This window comes from Mustelus asterias, chromosome 1 (genome assembly GCF_964213995.1).
Source record: "Mustelus asterias chromosome 1, sMusAst1.hap1.1, whole genome shotgun sequence".
In the NCBI taxonomy this organism is placed as follows: domain Eukaryota; kingdom Metazoa; phylum Chordata; class Chondrichthyes; order Carcharhiniformes; family Triakidae; genus Mustelus; species Mustelus asterias.
In genome coordinates, this window is record NC_135801.1 from 70,216,592 (window position 1) to 70,236,861 (window position 20,270).

At 43.6% G+C, this 20,270-nt stretch overlaps 1 protein-coding gene across 1 annotated transcript in view; it reads right to left on the minus strand.

Moving 5' to 3' along the window:
• The window catches only part of LOC144507749 (5'-3' DNA helicase ZGRF1-like), an 85,529-nt gene that overhangs the window by 40,947 nt on the left and 24,312 nt on the right, over positions 1 to 20,270 (minus strand). Inside the window, 8 exon segments of the mRNA XM_078235057.1 lie at positions 2,149 to 2,263; positions 2,787 to 2,933; positions 4,647 to 4,792; positions 8,441 to 8,640; positions 9,385 to 9,569; positions 11,805 to 11,943; positions 12,163 to 12,836; positions 15,503 to 15,638. Coding sequence (XP_078091183.1) covers positions 2,149 to 2,263; positions 2,787 to 2,933; positions 4,647 to 4,792; positions 8,441 to 8,640; positions 9,385 to 9,569; positions 11,805 to 11,943; positions 12,163 to 12,836; positions 15,503 to 15,638 — 1,742 coding nt within the window.

Consider the following 20,270-nt stretch of genomic DNA (forward strand, 5'->3'; position numbering starts at 1 on the left):
AAAAGGGCAGATTCTAATCTCTTTGCTTTATAATTGACACTTCACCCTACTCCCCAACACATAACAAATAAACAGTTAAAACCGAAAATTTACCAAGAATTAGTTCACAATTGTGTTTCCCAGCAGAGAGTGACTGACCCACTGTTTAAATGCCGCTGTGTGGCATTTCACGGAAGCGTATGTCCCATGATACTGTGGACCAAATAGGTGGGAAAAAAATTCGATAGCATTGACATTCCATCTTAATTTATTCTATGACCTAGTTTTCTCTGACAACTATATACACTTGTATAATGGCCTGAGAAACGAAGGGTGGGATTCTCCGTGCTCACCCAAAACTGGACAATCCCATCCGAAGTCAATGGACCTTTATGTTGTTCTTGCCCCCACCCGCTACAATTCCCGTGGCAGACAGGATGGTAGAATTTTCTCCCTTAAATTAATTGAATGTAAACTTTCAATATATAGTGCAGGTTTATGTGAGAGCAGAGTTTAATCAGTTATTTTGTTTATTCATTTCCTTTATCATCTTGCTTCAATTGTAACTGATTATTCATGAAAAAAACCTTAGGTTTTTTTAAAACAAGAATAAAGTATGAATTGCACTTTATGGAAGTGCTGGAGTTCTTCACACCTAGCATTAGGGCTGTGTTTTCAGTTGTTGATGGAGGTGGGGCTGGAGGGAGATGGACCTGGAATATCCTGCCGCAGGCCAACATGTTGTTTGCCAGCACAATCCTACCTCCAAGCCATTATCAAATAGGCTGCGTTGGGGGCAAAATGATTAAGCACCCTAAGGGGTCTGTTAAGATCCCGGTTCCACATCAACTGGAATCTTCTCTCACTACGTTGGCCAAAACACAGCCAATGAAAGGAGAAAGCCTGCCAGTGGCAGACTGGACCCAGTGTTGCAGAAACATTTAACCACCCACCACCGCCTCCCATTTCCTGGTGTTGATGTTGAAAGATGGCCACAGTCCTGGGGAAGGGCTCCCCCTCCATAATGGCAGTCCCCTAGCTGTGGACATTATTTTTTTAAGTTTTGTAAGTGCTGAGAGAGCGCCACCATTTAAGCGTCCTCTCTCTCCCTTACTTGTTGCCGTTCTCTTAATGCTGGAGGGTCTCCTATTGACCCTTCTGCTCCAGAGCCCGCCTGTTGTCCTTAATAGGACAGCAAGCCGGCCCTCTGGTCAATCCTTTGAAAACCATATGCGGTCACTATTTCCGACACAAAGAGGGGTTGAGACCCAGTTTTGATCCCAATGTCGATGCTCTGAGCCCAAGACAAAAATTCAGCCCCATCGTGTCTTTCACATACTAGACACACACTGGAGCTTTACTGTTACTATCTACCAGATAGGTTAAGGAATGTCCAGTTGTTCAGTTGGTAAATAAATTCTCCAGCTAGTACCGGAGATCTATATAGGGTAGGAATGTTTCTGGTATGACCCCTTCACCAGCCCCCAGTCAGTAGTGAATTACAATGAATGATTCAAGTCAGTGTGTCAGACAAGACATTACAATTGGTCTCAGTCCCCATAATTAGGGAGGGGTAAATAGAGCAGCTCAGATTGCTACCTCAGGTTGCGATCTAGTGACTCAATTGGTTGAAAATGCACACACTGTTTGACTTAAGATGGATTTGAATTTCTGTTGGCAACTTTTGGGACAAGGTTGGTGAAACACCCAAAGAAATGGCAGGTATTCCCAAATTTATTTCAGATTAGGAGAATTTTTGGAGAAATTCTACCCCATGTGTCTGGGCCTTGAAATCTTCAACCTGTCTGGTTGAAAGCCCCACACTTCCATCATCACCACTCACACGAAAATGCGTACAAGGCCAGCCACTGACTTTAACACCAGAAATCAATGGTTTCAAGTAAGAATTAAAGAAAATTGGAGAAAACAAAGTACGGAAAACAAACAAACAACATTTCACTTTAAAAACACTTGGAATATTATTTTTTCAGTATCAGAGAAAATGATGCGTCAGGGAACTTAATATTACAATCAAAACTGGCAGTTTCAATCAAAACTTTTATAAATATAACTCTATCATTAAAGGTTTAAGAGAAAACTTCTGAATTGTAATTATTGGTTATTGACTTGAAGATATTTCTGTACTGAGTGCAAAACCCAATGACTTACATTTTGATTAAGTGTGGTAGCAGAGGAAGAGAAGCTGGATTGACATGTTCCTGCAGATTTCTCAGACAGGTTAGTTCAGTGCTGGCATTCCCAACAAACAAGGCATGAACAATCACTGGGAGAACAGAAGGAATTCCTCGAATTAATTGTCTTTATCTTCAAGATAATTGCAATCATTTGAAACTATTTTACCGCCCCGCCTGCCACGGAATCAGAGCAGGCGAGGGGCGGACAATGGAAATGTCCGTTGACCTTGGGCGGTATTTTACGGTTTTGGGATGAACAAGGCCGTAAAATCCTGTCCTATGTATTTTTAAGCAACGATTGAGTCGACCAGCTCAAATGTTTTACAAAGCTAATCAGATTTTTTTTTTATTGGCTCAAGAGATCCAAAGATCTAGTGAGCATTGAAAGAATCAATCACTTTGACAAGATCCAGTGGAACAAACTTAGAGAAACTAGGCAAAGTAGAAGCTTCTTGGTAAAGGGCACTTGCCTGCACAAATGGATTTCTTGTTGCAACTTAATAAACATGTGATTTACAACCTATCGTAATTACTCTAAATGCAAAATGTAAAATTTTGCAAAGCAATTGTGCCAAGGAGGGAAGGAAGAGAAACACAAAATAAAGAACTTACTGTCTGAAGCCCATTTGGAAGGAGAGTAACCTTTCAGTGGCAAAAGCTCAACTTCACTTGTTGAGGATGGGCCATAGAAAACACTACATGCGATGAAAGTATCCAATGGATCAAACATCAAGGTTTTTGATACAACCCAGAGATCATCTGCCACAATTTTAAAAAGAACAAGGTGAAATAAATTCCAATGTTTTGTTTTATTATTCAGGTTATTGAATTTTTCAACAATCATTACAAATGGACAGATTTGAAGGATTTAGTTTTCATTTGATGAAAAAATCTTTAAAAGTAAAGCTAAATTTGAATCTTTGATAAGTGACACTGTTACCTTACCGACTTTGATTTCTAAGGATATTACAAGACAATGAAAAGAAGTTCTGCTTTTCTCTCCAATAGGATTAACCTTGTTCACCTTCATGGCTTTCCATTTTCCTCCAAACCAGATCTGAAGAAATCATATTCGGCTCAAAACATTAACTCTGTTTCACTCTCCAAAGATGCTGCCAGACTTGCTGAGTATTTCCAGCACTTTCTGTTTTCATTTATAGGAAAAGTTTCAGAGGTTTCATAGGCATTTTATAGCTACTTATGCTTTCAAATAGCACCCAGAGCTAAGCTATTCTAGTACAGTTTACAACACTGGCATCTACTTGACAAAATAAAAATTGCCCAGATATGCCCTGTCCATAAAAAGCAGGACAAATCCAACCTGGTCAATGACCACTCTGCCTGCTGACTTTCAATCATCAGCAAAGTCATGGAAGGAATCATCAATGGTGCCATTAAACCTTAATCACTCACCAATACTCAGCTTTGAGTATAGATGTACTTTGTCCACATGGACTACTCAGCTCCAAACCTCATTGCAGCCTTGGTCCAAACGTGGACATAAATCTTGAGGTGAGGTGAGAGTGACTCCCCTTAACATCAAAGCAGCATTTTAACATGTGGCAGCAAAGAGCTGTAGCAAAACTGAAGTCAAAGGGGATCTGGGTAGAAACACTCAGGTGATATCAGTCATACTGAGCACAATGGAAGATGATTGTGATTGTTGGAGGCCAACCATATCAGCCCCAGAATATTGCTTCAGCAGTTCTCCTGGGCAGTGTCCGAGGCCCAACGATCTTCAGCAGCCTCATCAATGACCTTCCCTCTGTCCTAAGATCAGATGTAGGGCAGCTGCCCACTCACAATGCTCACCTCCATTCACAATTGATCAGACAATGAAAATGAAGCAGTCTATGCGGACTTGCAGAAAGCCCTAGACAAGGTCCAAGTACAGGTCGCATTGTGTTTTCTGCTATCTGTACTCCAAGAGTACCGGGTGCATTGGTTGCTTGTTAGGCATTCCAAATGAAACAGAAGGCACACAGAGGCTGGAATACAAGCACTCAAAGAGCATACATCTGCAGAGACCCTTCTCCAAGAGATATTCTTCTCAATTTTGGTTACATTGTTGGCAGGTAGCACACTAGCTTTGCTATACCAGCAGACCCATAGGGTCTGATGTTGCACACATCTTCACCCCAGACCAGAGAAACTCCATAACAATGGCTATGTGGTGTGGGAATAACTCGTTGGCATGGCTGGTGTAATGGATGGGAAAGTATCTCGCTACCTCATTTCCACTAGTGAACAGCCAAGCAGAAAGTTAGACACATACCTGAAATTATATGTCTCTGTATGTAATAACGTTATTATTTTTAACAATATATAGAGGGCAGCAGTGAAATATATTTCACAAGTGAAGTTGACTAGATAATATGTGAACAACAAATAAATATATTTGGTTTTGATACAACTTGGTATTTGATTAAATCTCGACTGTGAGTGCTCTAAATTGGAACATTTTAGATGTACCTTTATTGTAAACTGAAGAACTCTCTTTCCTGCTTAACCCTAGGTACAATTTTGTCTTAAAACAGCATTCCAAATCCCCTTTCCTATTTATCAGTGCTTTCAACTTGCCACGGTAGAACCTCTTTCCTTGCAAACCAGATGTTTTCCTGCAAATGATCAAGATTAAAATGAGTTCATATTAAATATCTAAAATCAAATCCAACAGAATCCATTTTCAAATTAAGGGGGAAACTAGGATAAGCAAAAATGAAATTTTCTTTTTAAAAAACCTAGAAAATTCAGTAATGCCTATCAGAACATTTTAAAATATTACACACCAAATGTACGGATAACCAATAACATTTTCATGATTTTAAAGATTAAAATGAGTGAAGGGTTTAGTGCCGACTGGTTTAGTTAGCTATCATTCATGCACTTATTTCACGAAATAATTTCATCTGTCAGATTTATGACCAAAATTGCATCATACTAAAAAGCCAGCAAAACTATAAAAATGTTTTTAACATGCCTGACAAAGTCAGATTGTAACTTTCAAAACATTACACCACATAACATAGGAAAACAGAAGATAGCATTAAAAAGGGACCTCAGTGGAAAAAGTTGTTCTTGTCAAATAATTTTACAACAGCCCTAAGAAGGTTGACATATAGAGGGCCAGGCTGGAGAGGAAGAAGCAGTTGGCAGCCAATTCCAGAGGAAGGTAAGAACAGACTGGCAGCAGAGTGCAGGGTAATTTGTCTGGATTCAGGAGAAACATTTTTGTACTCTCCCAATAAGGAATTACGGAGCTATTCTCAAACGGCAACAAATGGTTCCTCCCTGCCTGGTACAAATAGGCAAAGTGTGCACGGCGCATTCTCTGCCCATTTTTGCTGAACTTAGCAACCGAGGTCTGAGGGCTGGATTTTACGGCCGCAAATCAAGCAGGCCACCCCCTCCATGCTTGCATAAAATATGGCGTGATGACGTCAGGTCAGCAATCCAATCTAGTCTCACCAGTCTCCCATAATATGGAAAATGAGGGGGGGGGGGGGTTGCTTAAACCAAAAACCCACCCACCTTTTCAAATAAAAACCTAATCAAAAGTTACTGAGCCTGTTAAAAAGCCAATTGACGGCACTTTTTAATTGTCCACTCCATCTTTCACTAGTCACATGGGGAAAAACTTTGGGAGTAAGTTAACCAGGTAAGGGGGGCAGCACAAGGGTGGATGAAAAGGCCTGTAAACGAGACCATGGCTGCATATTGTAACCTAATATTATTGACCTGGTGCTTGTTCATATTTCTCCGAACTGTTTGAAAACGTAGCTCTTCCAAACACCCCAACCAATCTTTACTAGTGTTCAGCACCCTATAATTTACAATCGATAATTTACCATTTCCCTTCTCTTCCTTATTTCAATCCCTGTACGTCTCTATATTTTGGTGCCTAACATTGACTCACCACCTTCCCCTTCGTATAAATGTGATGACCAGTGTAATTCATAACTGTATATTACGTGTGTAGGTTTTTGCACAAAAAAAGATGTGGGCCACGATTCTCCCATTGCCACTTTTCCGGCGGGTCCAACCGGGAGACGTGGGTCTGCGGCCCTGAACGGGGATTTGCGCATGTGCGGGGAACGCATGAGCATCTCCCAGAACCGGTGAGAAGTCGTCTGCCAGGCCACGCTGGAAACCGATGGGAAGGCAGGTGAGTAATTTAAATCTTTTTAAAATCTATTTTAAATATGAAGATGTGCTAATTATCGGGATCTTTCAGGTCCTGATCAAATCTCCCACCCCTAGGAGTATCTTAGAATCTTAGAATCCCTACAGCACAGAAAGAGGCCATTCGGCCCATCGAGTCTGCACCGACCATAATCCCCACCCAGGCCCTACCCCCATATCCCTACATATTTACCCACTAATCTACGCATCCCAGGACTCTAAGGGCAATTTTTAGCTTGGCCAATCAACCTAACCCGCACATCTTTGGACTGTGGGAGGAAACCGGAGCACCCGGAGGAAACCCACGCAGACACGAGGAGAATGTGCAAACTCCACACAGACGGTGACCCAAGCCGGGAATCGAACCCAGGTCCCTGGAGCTGTGAAGCAGCAGTGCTAACCACTGTGCTACCGTGCCGCCCTTCATTCCGGCGGGGTTCAGGCTAGCTCCCCACGTTTGGGGAGCTAGCAGGAGACCTCGCCGGAATGAAGAGGGGCAATCGGGGCCCCCCAGGGGGTCGGGCGGCGGGGGGTGGTGCTCCCTGGGCATGGGCACCCTGGCAGTGCCAGCCTGTGCCCCTGGCACTGCCCAAGATGCAAAGTTCCCTTGGCCCAGGGGGCACCTTGGCACTGCCGTTGGGCAGGGGAGCGCGGAACGGGTGGGTGGTGTGCTTCCGCCTGTGGGCGGTTCTGACCCCGGGGGTGGGTCAGTGAGTGGAGGGGGTCTGCCGTGGTGAGGGCGCGGGGGGATCGCCACTGCCTGGGGCCTGTGCATCGAGGCGCTCTGGGACGGTGGGGGTGGGGGGAGGACCAGGGCTGGCCCGGGAATTGTTGGGGGGGCCGCGATCGGGCCATGGGTGGGGCTGGAGGGGCAGCACTGCGGGGGTCCCAGGCTGGCCAGCAATCGAGCTGGCCAGCAAATGGGAGTTTGATCCCAATTCTGTCAAAACACCTGCTCCCCGTACACGGGAACAGTCGTGTTGGCCTCGCAGGTGGAACTGGAGGCCAGTGAGGCCCCTGAGGTGGCCGAGGCCGGGGGGGGGGGGTGGGGGGGGGGGGGGGGGGGGGGGGGGGCCTTAGGCTGTGCCGACCTGGCACCAGGGCAATGCCCACTGGGCAGTGCCAGGGGCGCAGCATGAAGGGGCAACACGATGGGAGGAGGAGAGGGAGGTCCGCTGCGCACTCTGCCTGTGGCTGAATCAGGTGGGGGTGGAGGGGGGGTGGGGGGGGGGGGAGCAGGATGTGGGCCGCTGCTGCTCTGTAGATGCGATTGGAACGGGGAGAAGGGAGGCACGATCGGTCTGTGTCAGAGGTCCGCACATGCGCAGTAGCTCCCTCTATAGGCTGGCAGGCGAATTAATGCCAGCCCACTGCCTGCAGCAGCTAGAAACAGTCTAGCCCATATTTTCAATGACTATGTACATAAGATTGAGTGTGAAAGCTCGCCCAAAAAACGGATGATGAACTTTTCCATTTTCACACTAGGTGGATACTTAGAATCATTCTTGTAAAATTTCACCCAACAGATTTTATTGAAAGAGATGTTCTCTGCACTGCAGAATGCAAAACTGGAAGTAAAACAGCAGTTTGCAACACCCTAATGACATCACCATCAAATCATATGATCAGCTCTTAAAGCAACTTGCAACCTTTTTAAATATATAACCAGGAATATTAAGTTCCAGATTTTGTCCAACCAGGACATACACTTCTATTATTGCTGCTATATCATATTCCTCCATCATTATTAATGCTTCTAACTCTCTAATTTTGATTGAATACTTTGTCCAGTCACTTGCATAACCTCAATTCTGACAAATTTTGAATAGTTCTACTTTTTTCAGTAACAAAGACATGACACTAACAAACACTGACACCGACACATATTCAATATGGTTTGTGTTGTCATTTTCCATTACTGATAAGCGTACCACAGCTGGAAAATAATGTTCTGCATTTCAAAATTTACTAACACTTTAACTGTGATTCTGGGACGTAAACATACATTGAATTCTGTACCACAACAACAAAAAATCATCGCAAGTTGCATTACTACCACCAACACAGACAGAAGTAAAGCATACCTTACATGAAGCACACATTCACTGTACAGAGATATGTGCTGACTTCGAATGAAGGCACCTAAACTCTTGGCATCAGACAACATTAACTTTGACTGAGTCTCCATTCTCTGTTCCAAGTCAATGGGCTGCATGTGATCTAGCCATTTGAAAAACTTACACTGGTCAGTTTTTGAGGCATCACAAGTGTAGAATAAACGACCCTACAAGAAGCAAGGAGGAAATGGAATTCAAATTGTTGAATTACAATCTTTCAAAGGGGAGAAGGGAAATATCCGAACAGTAAATTTGCTGCCTGAGTTACAGAGAATGCCACATATTTCTGAGTCGAATATTAAAATATATTATGATTCTCTGCAAATCTTTTATACTATTTTCCAAGATTAATAAAATAAAAATACAATTTTTTTTTATTGTATCAACTTCAATCATTTTGCGCCATCGTCCCACCATTTGAAAAAACTGAAATGTTGAAAATAGCACAGCTAAATGACAGCAGTGCCTTGCTAATATCTCAGTGAATGTACTGTATAGTGTAAAACTGAGTCATAATGGTCAGGAACATCCAAAGTTTAAATATCTTGTGCTGAGTTAATGATCTCAGCCATGGGAGGAATAGAGATTACTCAAACTGGACATAATACAGGCAGAATTGCATTTGTCAACTGTTATAAGACAATGGAACAGAATATGGGGTGGAGCGTACAAGTGGCAAATGGCTGTTTTACACTATTCTACTGTTTTACGGCCACAACTGTGTTTCATTTAACTCCCGCATCTGCAGCTAACATTGACACACCAATGCTTTCCAGCGAGGGTCAAGATAGTAATCATGTGTGGAAAAAAATGGCTAATCTCCCCCTCATCAAGCAGGAGTTAAAAGCTTTATTTTAATCGCAACTCAAGTAATTACAGCTGAAAAACTGTTAGTTTGCCAAAAACATTACCTTATTTGGACCTTCCTTTTTAACCATGACAAGCTTTGCAGGCTGTTGATGTTGGCAAAGTGGGACAAATTTTTGCTGTTTTTCAGCAGTTCCTGCTTTTTCTGAAGAATACTCAGATATGTCAACTTTTGACAAAGCTTTGTGAAGCTTCTGAGACAGTTCAAAGAACCAAATATTGAGACGTTCTGAAAAAAGACAAGCACCGACCGATACTGAGTTCACACTGAAGAGTTTAACATTTTTTGTACTAAAAGCCTAATCTTGGAAATTGCAGAAGTGGCCAAAGTCATATATCACACATTATAAGTTATCTTACTTAGCACCCCTATTTCTCAAAGTCCAACTTCTGTATATTAAATATATTAGAACCCCATGATTGTTAATATAAGCCTCAAAGTAGCCCACTGTATCCAGGAATGTTTTCAGTAGGAAGAGTGGGATGGTCCAGCCATTAACCACCTGCATAAATGTCATCAGCAACAAACCTGAATCAAATATCAGGAGTAAAACTTAAGCCAGCAATTCCCAAACTGGGTTCCGCAGAACCCGGAGTTCCACAGGAAACATCCAAAGTTTCCACATTAAGTCTGGCCCTTTTAAATTTGATAAAAGCTGTCTTTCTAGCTTGTCCAATCAAAGGCAGTTTTCACAGTGTTGGCTACTCCAGTCAGCCCACCAGAAACCAATGCACTGAGAAGACAATTGGACGAGCTGGGAACAGTGGCAAAATCATCACTGGAAAGTTCCAGACAAGGCCGAGAGGGAAGGCGACCAAACAGCGGTGCGGGCAGCGGAGCAAGGTAGGCTATGGCCACAGAATGGGAGGGGAATGGCCACCCAGGGACAGGAGGGGAAGGAGCCACAGAGCAATGGAGTGAGAGGTGTGAGTGAGAGAAAAGTGGGAGTGTGAGTGGGAGAGAATTGGGAGTGTGAGTGGGAGAGAAGTGGGAGTGTGAGTGGGAGAGAAGTGGGAGTGTGAGTGAGAGAGAAGTGGGAGTGCATGAGAGCAAGCGCGAGAGCGCGAGTGTGTGAGAGCATGTGTGTGTGTGAGAGAGAGAAAGGTGAGAGTGTATATGTACGAGAGAGAGGGAGAGGTGAGAGTGCGTGTGTGAGAAAGAGAGATGAGTGTGAGAGATATAAAACTGTTGGTGTGCGAGAGAGAGTGAGGGAGAGGTGAGACTATGAATGTACATGAGAGAGGGAGAAGTGATAGTGTGTGAGAGAGGTGAGAGTGTGTGAGAGGAATTTAGGAACAGGAGTAGGACATTCAGCCCCTCAAGCTTGTTCAACCATTCAATGAGATCATGGCTGATCTGTGGCTTAACTCCATATACCTATCTTTGGTCCATATCCCTTAATACCTTTGCTTAACAAAAATTTATCTATCTCAGATTTAAAATGAGCAACTAATCTAACATCAATTCTCATTTGTGGAAGAGAGTTCCAAACATCTACCACCCTCTTGAACAGTCTGGCCTTAATTTTTAGACTATGCCCCCTAGTTCTAGAATCTCCAACCAATGGAAATAGAATCCCTACAGTGCAGAAGGAGGCCATTCAGCCCATCAAGTCTGCACCAACCACAATCCCACCCTGGCCCTATCCCCACAACCCTACTTATTTACCCTACTAACCATCTGACACTAAGGGGCAATTTAGCATGGCCAATCAACCTAACCCGCACATCTTTGGACTGTGGGAGGAATGCGCAAACGCCACACAGACAGTGACCTAAGCTGGGAGTCGGACTCGGGTCCCTGGTGCTCAGTGCTAACCACTGTGCCACCATGCCACAGTTAATCTTTATCTACCCTGTATCTTTCTGTTAATAGCTTGAAGACTTTGATCAGATCACCCCTCAACCCTCCAAATTCTAGAGTAAACAGGCCTAATTTGTATAATCTCTCCTCATAACTTGATCCCTGAAGTCCAGGTATCATTCTTGTAAACCAACGTTGTACTCACTCTAAGACTAGTATATCCTTCCTAAGGTATGGTGCCCAGATATGCTCGTAGTACTCCAAGTGGGGTCCAACTAGGGTTTTGTATAGCTGCAGCATAACTTCTGCATCCATATCAGTTCCATATTTACCCACTGAGCCATCAGAGATAGACAATGTTAACTGGAGATCATTTAAACCATAACGTCTACTGGTAGTTTTGAATAATCACAGGACTTGTAAACTAAAAATGGCAGTACTTGTCTCCAGTGTAACTAATTAATCTACAGCAATCTTTGAATAGCTTTAGTGTCTACTTCAAAGCTTTTTGAGTGACTTAAGGACATAATGAATAGGAGCCGTCGTGGGTGCCTTGAACAATCAACATGATCGTGGCTGATTTTCTACCTAACTCCACTTTCCTGCTCAATTCTTGCATCATTTGATTCCCTTAAGTTCCAAAAATTGTATTATTTATACCTGTTATTGCTGTTGTGAAGACCTGTCTGTAATGGGTAGGACTAAGGAAGGTAGCTGGGATGGTTACTTGTCTCTTAACAGTCTTTGTTCCTTGCGAAACATCTGCTTTGGGAAAGCATAACTCTGACACTGTGACACTCTGCAGTAAAGAACAGAAACTGAACACTCAGAACCAAATCAATGTGTATTTTATGGCTGACAAGCCTAAAGTGTCCTTTTTATCATGCTCATCTTATAATTTTACAAGCAACTTTTTATCACCGGATTTAAAAGAGAAAATACATTAAAGGAAACATTCTCAAATGCAATGGTTATGTAAAAATTACATTACACGGACAAATTGAAACTAGTCACTTACCTGAGAATCTTCCCTGTATTGGTTTGTTTTACTTAATACATTGTGCCCTTTTTGGACAGAACCGATGACTGGCAAAGTGCATGTTTCATTTGCTTTGAATATACTTTCATGCTGTTTGATCAGTTTGTCCTTTATTAGCTGTATGGAAAAGGAATCATTTACACTTTCCTGGATTGCAAGTGCCTCTCTGTTTTCATCCTCAAATGCCGCCATTTCAAACATTCGTCCCGGACCAAGGATATGATCTTGTTGACTCCAGCCGCCACTGTTTGGAGACGTTGGGTTGGGCGGCTCTGCAATTTGATACTTTAGCCATTTGCTAGCCGTGGCCTGTAAATTTGCTTGAAGGCTGGCCGGGGTTGCAAGTTCTAGGGTGTAAGCATCAGCATTATTCACAAAAGTTTCACAGTTCCTGTTCACATACTCAGGCCTGACTCTGTTTTCTGAACAGTCATATAAATCTCCTTGGCGGCTATTCATTGAGTTAACAACTGAGCGCTGGATAAGCTGATCTGGTTCAATTGTACCTGAAAGGCTTTCAAAGGAACTTGAAGCAAGAGTCTGGTCGATACATTTATCGGTTGTTGGCAAAGTAACAAGTGGAGTTCTTAGTCTGAAAGCTGATTGGCTTCTTGAAACTGTACTATTCGCTAAATTGTTTGGCCTTTCATTTCCTGTGAAGGACAAGAACATGAACATAAGATTGTCTGCAGGAAATATCTCTACAAATATAGATTGTGAACCTGTTAAGCTTTTCATCACTTACTAGGTACATATAATTTGTATAGTAAAAGCAAAGTTTTGCAGATTCCACAAATCTGAAATAAAACCAGAAAATGCTGGAAAAGAATCATAGAATCCTGACAGTGCAGCAGCCGTTCAGCCATCGAGTCTGCATCGACAACAATCCCACCCAGGCCCCGTCCCCATAACCCCACGCATTTATCCCAGCTAATCCCCAACACGTAGTATGGCCAACAATGGTTAACACTGCTGCCTCACAGCGCTAAGGACCCAGGTTCAATTCTGATCTCCAGTCACTGTCTGTGTGGAGTTTGCACATTCTCCCCGTGTCTGCATGGTTTCCTCCAGGTGCTCCGGTTTCCTCCCACAGTCCAAAGATGTGCAGGTTAGGTTGACTGGCCATGCTAAATTGACCAGAGTGTCAGGGGATTAGCAGAGTAAATATGGGGTTGCGGGAATAGGGTCTGGGTGGGATTGTGGTCGGTGCAGGCTCGATGGGCCGAATGGCCCCCTTCATAGGGATTCTGTGATTCTATGAAATCCACCTAACCCGCACATCATTGCTCTGTGGGAGGAAACCGGAGCACCCGGAGGGAACCCACGCAGACAAGGGGGGAATGTGCAAACTCCACACAGTGACCTAAGCCGGGAATCGAACCCAGGGTCCCTGGCGCTGTGAGGCAGCAGTGCTAACCCCACAGTGGCACAGTGGTTAGAAATGCAAAAATGCTGGAAAAACTCAGAAGGTCTGGCAGCATCTGTGCAGACAGAAGCAATGTGAATGTTAAATCTAATATAACACTTCACAATTTCAGTGCTTGCTCATCAGGGTGACATAGCCTCAGCTTTTTCTTGCATTACTGGACTCGTCAAAATTAAGAGTATTCAAATGGTTATTGGATAAACATATGGATGATATTGGAATAGTGTAGATTAGAGGGGCTTTAGATTGGTTTCACTGGTCGGCGCAACATCGAGGGCCCAAGGGCCTGTACTGCGCTGTAATGTTCTATGTGTGTATATGTGTACCAAGCTTGTCTTCAAATCCCTCTCCACACTCATATCCAATAGTAAGTGCAAGGAGCTCATGGAATACTTTCAATACCAAGATAGACATCATCCATTCAGTGGCCTCATAACCAAGAGTAGAGCTTTCAAGGGAACAACAAATAATCATCTGATACTAGGTTAATCGCTGACAAATAATCTGGGTCAGTAGTCAAACAATGGAATGTGCTCAAAAAAACAATAACTTTGGTTGAATGAGTTGCACAGGTTTTCACAGCTCGGTCAAAGGGGGACTTGTGACATCACTTCCATTCATGGGTGTAGAATTTTGTCAGGACTCCATTCCACAGTCCAAAATGAACCTCCTCTATGGTGCCAGAAAGCACGCAAGGTCATGTGAAAATTATCAACTGCATATTTACAATAATCTTTTCATTTAGCAATCTTTGTTTTCCCTCACTGAGGAAATACTAGATGGAAAATAAATTGCTGAGAGTGTTTGGAAATGCTCATATCGGGAAGAGTCCTATTGGACAAATGTTCTAAGACGTCTAAAGATGCTTTTTGGGTACGCAGGATGTGTAGGCACCCATTAAGGTCAAGTACTGAACTTGTATTATCATGGTTAGCGCTGCTGCCTCACAGTTTTCGATTCCCTTGGGTCACTGTGTGTGTGGAGTTTGCACATTCTCCCCATGTCTGCGTGGTTTCCTCCCACAATGTGTGTTAAGTGGATCAGCCATGCTGAATTGTCCGTTAGTGTCAGGGGGATTAGCAGGGTAAATATGCGGAGACATGGGGATAGGGCATGGGTGGGATCATTGTCAGTGCAGACTCCATGGGCCGAATGGACTCCTTCTGCACTGTAGGGATTCTATGATTCTATGTTCTTCAATCATTATGTATAACCTATACATGATTACAAAAAATCTTATGACAAACTATTCTCATTTTATGCTGGAAACAGTTTTAATGCAGACCTAATGGGGAGAGGAATCAACAGTAAGGGCAGTGTGGTGACTTCCTGCGGGCCATCCTTCTCAGTGTTGGGATCCTTGATCAGTCACAAAGAGCCACAAAGGCCTCTCTCCTCCCACCTCTACACCACACAGCCAGAGGAAAACGCGACATGGCTGGCTGGGCAACCTCCCTGGATGGCGAGTCCCCACCTGTTGCTGGTTGAATGCCACTGGCAGCAGGATAGGCGCTTAAGGGCTTCAATTGGCCCCTAGAGAGGGAGGCCACCTGCTATCTTCCCACCCTGGGCTTAATTGAGATCTCCACCTCAAACCCTCCCACCCAATCACATCGCCTCCAAACTCGCTTCCAAGGGGGTCATTAAATTCTGTCCACTGAGTGAAATCATAACAATAATCATTAATTATGTTACGCGTTAATGTCTCAAAATATTTCAATGGCAATTAGCCTATTAAAATTTACAGATGCCAAGTTCATTACTGACAGTTCTTGTACACAATGACACTCCTGTACTTGATTGTAACTTACAGTTGTTTTTAAGAATAATTGTACCTCAGATTTTTATCCCCTAGTCTATGAATTTACTCTCTTTTGATAACAAGTAACTTACCACTGGTACTCGGTTGGTGGATTGGCACTGAAAACTCAAGTTCTCCCGCATTGCTGTGGAGATTACCTCTGGAACATCGGAGAGCATTACCCACAAATGTATCCCCCGAAGGCACCTGTTGTATTGGAGAGTTTACCTTGCAATAAACAAAATCCAAAACATTTGAATTGAATTGAATTACATTCAACATCAATCTATACTATTATAGATTCTAATTAAAATTAAATTCAATTGAATTTAGAGAAGTGTTTGATTGGAGCATAGAACAATACAGCGTGATGAGTAAGGTTTTGAATTCAACTACAGAAAGATGTGGACAGTTTAAATATAATTGAGGTGTTGCATCCTGGAACATAAATATTAATTATGTCACCGTTCACTTTATATAGTTCATATCCAAAAGAAAATACTTTTTCATTCAGTTACAGAAATAATCCATCAAAAATGACCTACCAACATCAGTTGCATGATATTAACTATTTATTTTTAACATTTGGGAGCTTGTGCCAAAACTGGAAGAGGTGTCTCACAGACTATTCAATCAACAGCCAAACTATAGTCATACTGACCAAATCATAATGTCCCAGTCACCACCATCACCACAATCCCTGGGTATGTCCTGTCTGGCTGGACAGACCCAGCAGAGGTGGCGGCACATTGATGACCGAGTATGGCATCAAGGAGCCCTAGCAAAACTGGAGTCAATGGAAATCAGACGGGAAGACACTCCGCTAGTTAGAGATGTAACTGTCACAAAGGAAGATGGCTATGGTGATTGGAGGTCAATTATCTCAGCTCCAGGACATCACTGCAGGAGTTCCTCAGCATAGTGTCCTAAGCCCAACCATCTTCAGTTGCTTCATTAATGACCTTCCTTCCATCACAAGATCAGAAGTGGGAATGTTCACTAATGACTGCACAAGGTTCAACACTATTCATAACTCCTCAGACACTGAAACAATCCATGTCCAAATGCAGCAAGACCTGGCCCCAATCCAGACTTGGGCTGGCAAGTGGCCAGTAACATTCGCATCACATAAGTATCAGGCAATGATCAAATCCAACAAGAGAGAATCTAACAATCGCCCCTTGACATTCAATGGCATTACCATCGCTGAATCCCCTACTATCAACATCCTGGAAGGTTACCATTGACCATAAACTGAACTGGACTAATCGTATAAATACTATGGGTACTAGAGCAGGTCAGAGGCTAGGAATCCTGCAGCAAGTAACTCACTTCCTGGCTGTTCACTATCTGCAAGGCCCAAATCAGGAGTGTGATGGAATACTGTCCAATTAAAAGTAAAGTTTATTTATTAGTCACAAGTAAGGCTTACATTAACATTGCAATGAAGTTACTGTGAAAATCCCCTAGTCGCCACACACCGGCGCCTGTTCGGATCAATGCACCTAACCAGCATGTCTTTCAGACTGTGGGGGCAGCCCGGTGGCACAGTGGTTAGCACTCCTGCCTCACACCGCAAGGTTTGATTCCCAGCTTGGGTAACTGTCTGTGTGGAGTTTGCACATTCTCCCCGTGTCTGTGTGGGTTTCCTCCGGGTATTCCGGTTTCCGCCCACATTACCTGGATGAATGCAGATTTTACAACACTCAAGAAGCTTGACACCATCGAGAACAAAGCAGCTCATTTGAATGGTACTCCGACCTCAGACATTCACTCGCTCCACCACCAAAACATAGTGGCAGGCACTAGATGCACTGCAGGAACTCGCCAAGCTTCCTGAGGCAGCATCTTCCAAACACATGACAACTTCCATCTAGGACAAGGGCAGCAGACACATGGAAACACTGCCACTTGCAAGTTTCCCTGCAAGTCACTCATCAACGTAACTTGGAAATATATTGTCATTCCTTCACTGCCACTGGGTCAAAATCCTGGAAACCCCTCCCTAACACCACTATGCGTGTACTTATGGTACAAGGGTCCAAAAAGGCACCTTCTTAAGGCCATTTGGGGTGAGCAATAAATGCTGGTCTAGCCAGCAATGCCCTACATCCCATAAAATTATTTTTTTTAAATCCACTGTAACTTTAAAGTTTAAGTTTAAAGTTTATTTATTAGTCACAAGTAAGGCTTACGTTAACACTGCAATGAAGTTATTGTGAAATTCCCCTAGTTGCCACACTCGGGGGCCTGTTCGGGTCAATGCACCTAACCAGCACGTTTTTCAGACTGTGGGTGGAAACCGGAGTCCCGGAGGAAACTCATGCAGACATGGGGAGAACGTTCAAACTCCACACAGACAGTGACCCAAGCCGGGAATCGAACCTGGGTCCCTGGCGCTGTGAGGCAGCAGTGCTAACCACTGTGCCACCGTGCCACCCCATTAATGTTGAACTGAAATTAATGCACCTCCTTTAATGAAAAGCAGGATAAACCCTCTTTCTCCCTGCAATGAACAACTTCTAATAAAATTACAGGAATGCACAGTATTGATATCTGATTCCTGAGTATATGATTTGGTCAATGTTAATTTTGTAGAAAAACAGGAACCCTGTTTTGACACGATCGAGGACACTCCGGGAGGACACCTCGGAGGGCTCATACAGCGAGGCAATATGGGTAGAGCTCAGGAATAGGAAAGGTGTAGTCACAATGTTGGAGGTTTACTATAGGCCACCCAACTGCCAGCGGGAGATTGAGGAACAGATATGTAGGCAGATTTTGGCAAGGTGTAAAAGTAACAGAGTTGTTGTGGTGGGAGATTTTAATTTCCCCTATATTGACTGGGACTCACTTAGTGCTAGGGGCGTGGATGGAGCAGAGTTTGTGAGGAGCATCCAGGAGGGCTTCCTGAAACAGTATGTAGATAGTCCAACTAGGGAAGGGGCCATACTGGACCTGGTATTGGGGAATGAGCCCGGCCAGGTGGTCAATGTTTCAGTAGGGGAGCAGTTCGGGAACAGTGACCACAATTCAGTAAGCTTTAGGTACTGATGGATAAAGATAAGTGTGGTCCTCAAGTTAAGGTGCTAAATTGGGGGAAGGCTAATTACAACAATATTAGGCAGGAACTGAAGAATGTAGATTGGGGGCAGATGTTTGAGGGCAAATCAACATCTGGCATGTAGGAGGCTTTCAAGTGTAAGTTGATAGGGATTCAGGACTGGCACATTCCTGTAAGGATGAAGGATAAGTATGGCAAGTTTTGGGAACCTTGGATAACAAGAGATATTGTGAGCCTGGTCAAAGAGAAAAAGGAAGCATTTGTCAAAGCTAGGAGGCTGGGAACACACAAAGCAAGTGTGGAATACAAGGAAAGTAGAAAGAAACTTAAGCAAGGAGTAAGAAGGACTAAAAGCGGTCATGAAAAAGCATTGGCCAGCAGGATTAAGGAAAATCCCAAGTCTCTTTATACATATATAAGGAGCAAGAGGGTAGCCAGGGAGAGGGTTGGCCCACTCAAGGACAAGGGAGGGAATCTATGCGTGGAGCCAGAAGAAATGGGCATGGTATTAAATGAGTTCTTTGGGTCAGTATTCACCAAAGAGAAGGACTTCGTGGATGATGAGTCTGGGAAAGTATGTGTAAATAGTTTGAGTCATGTTGAGATCAAAAAGGAGGTATTGGGGTTCTTGAGAAACATTAAAGGTAGACATGTCCCCAGGGTCTGATGGGATATACCCCAGAATACTGAGAGAGGCAAGGGAGGAAATTACTGGGGCCTTGAGAGAAATCTTTGTATCCTTACTGGCTACAGGGGAAGTCCCAGAGGATTGGAGAATTGCCAATGTTGTTCCTTTGTTTAAGAAGAGTAGCAAGAATATTCCAGGTAATTACAGGTCGGTGAGTCTTACATCAGTGGTAGGGAAATTATTGGAGAGGATTCTTCGAGACAGGATTTATTCCCACTTGGAAATAAGTGAACATATTAGTGAGAGGCAACATGGTTTTGTGAAGGGGAGGTCGTGTCTCACGAACCTGATCGAGTTTTTCGAGGAAGTGACGAAGATGATTGATGAGGGTAGGGTAGTAGATGTTGTCTACATGGACTTCAGTAAGGCCTTTGACAAGGGCCCTCATGGCAGACTGGTGCAGAAGGTGAAGTCGCATGGGATCAGAGGTGAGCTGGCAAGGTGGATACAAAACTGGCTCAAAACTGGATACAAAACAGTCAAAGAAGACAGAGGGTAGCAGTGGAAGGGTGCGTTTCTGAATGGAGGGCTGTGACAAGTGGCGTTCCTCAGGGATCAGTGCTGGGACCTTTGCTGTTTGTAATATATATATATAAATGATTTGGAGGAAAATATAACTGGATTGATTAGTAAGTTTGCGAACGATACAAAGGTTGATGGATTTGCGGATAGTGACGAGGACCATCAGAGGATACAGATCAGTTGGAGACTTGGGCGGAGAGATGGCAGATGGAGTTTAATCGGGACAAATATGAGATAATGCATTTTGGAAGGTCTAATACAGATAGGAAATGTACAGTAAATGGCAGAACCCTTAAGAGTATTGATAGGCAAAGGGATCTGGGTGTACAGGTACACAGGTCACTGAAAGTGGCAATGCAGGTGAGAAGGTAGTCAAGAAGGCATACGGCATGCTTGCCTTCATTGGCCGGGGCATTGAGTTTAAAAATTGGCAAGTCATGTTGCAGCTTTATAGAACATTAGTTAGGCCACACTTGGAATATAGTGTTCAATTCTGGTCGCCACACTCCCAGAAGGATATGGAGGCTTTGGAGAGGGTACAGAAAAAATTTACCAGGATGTTGCCTGGTATGGAGGGCATTAGCTA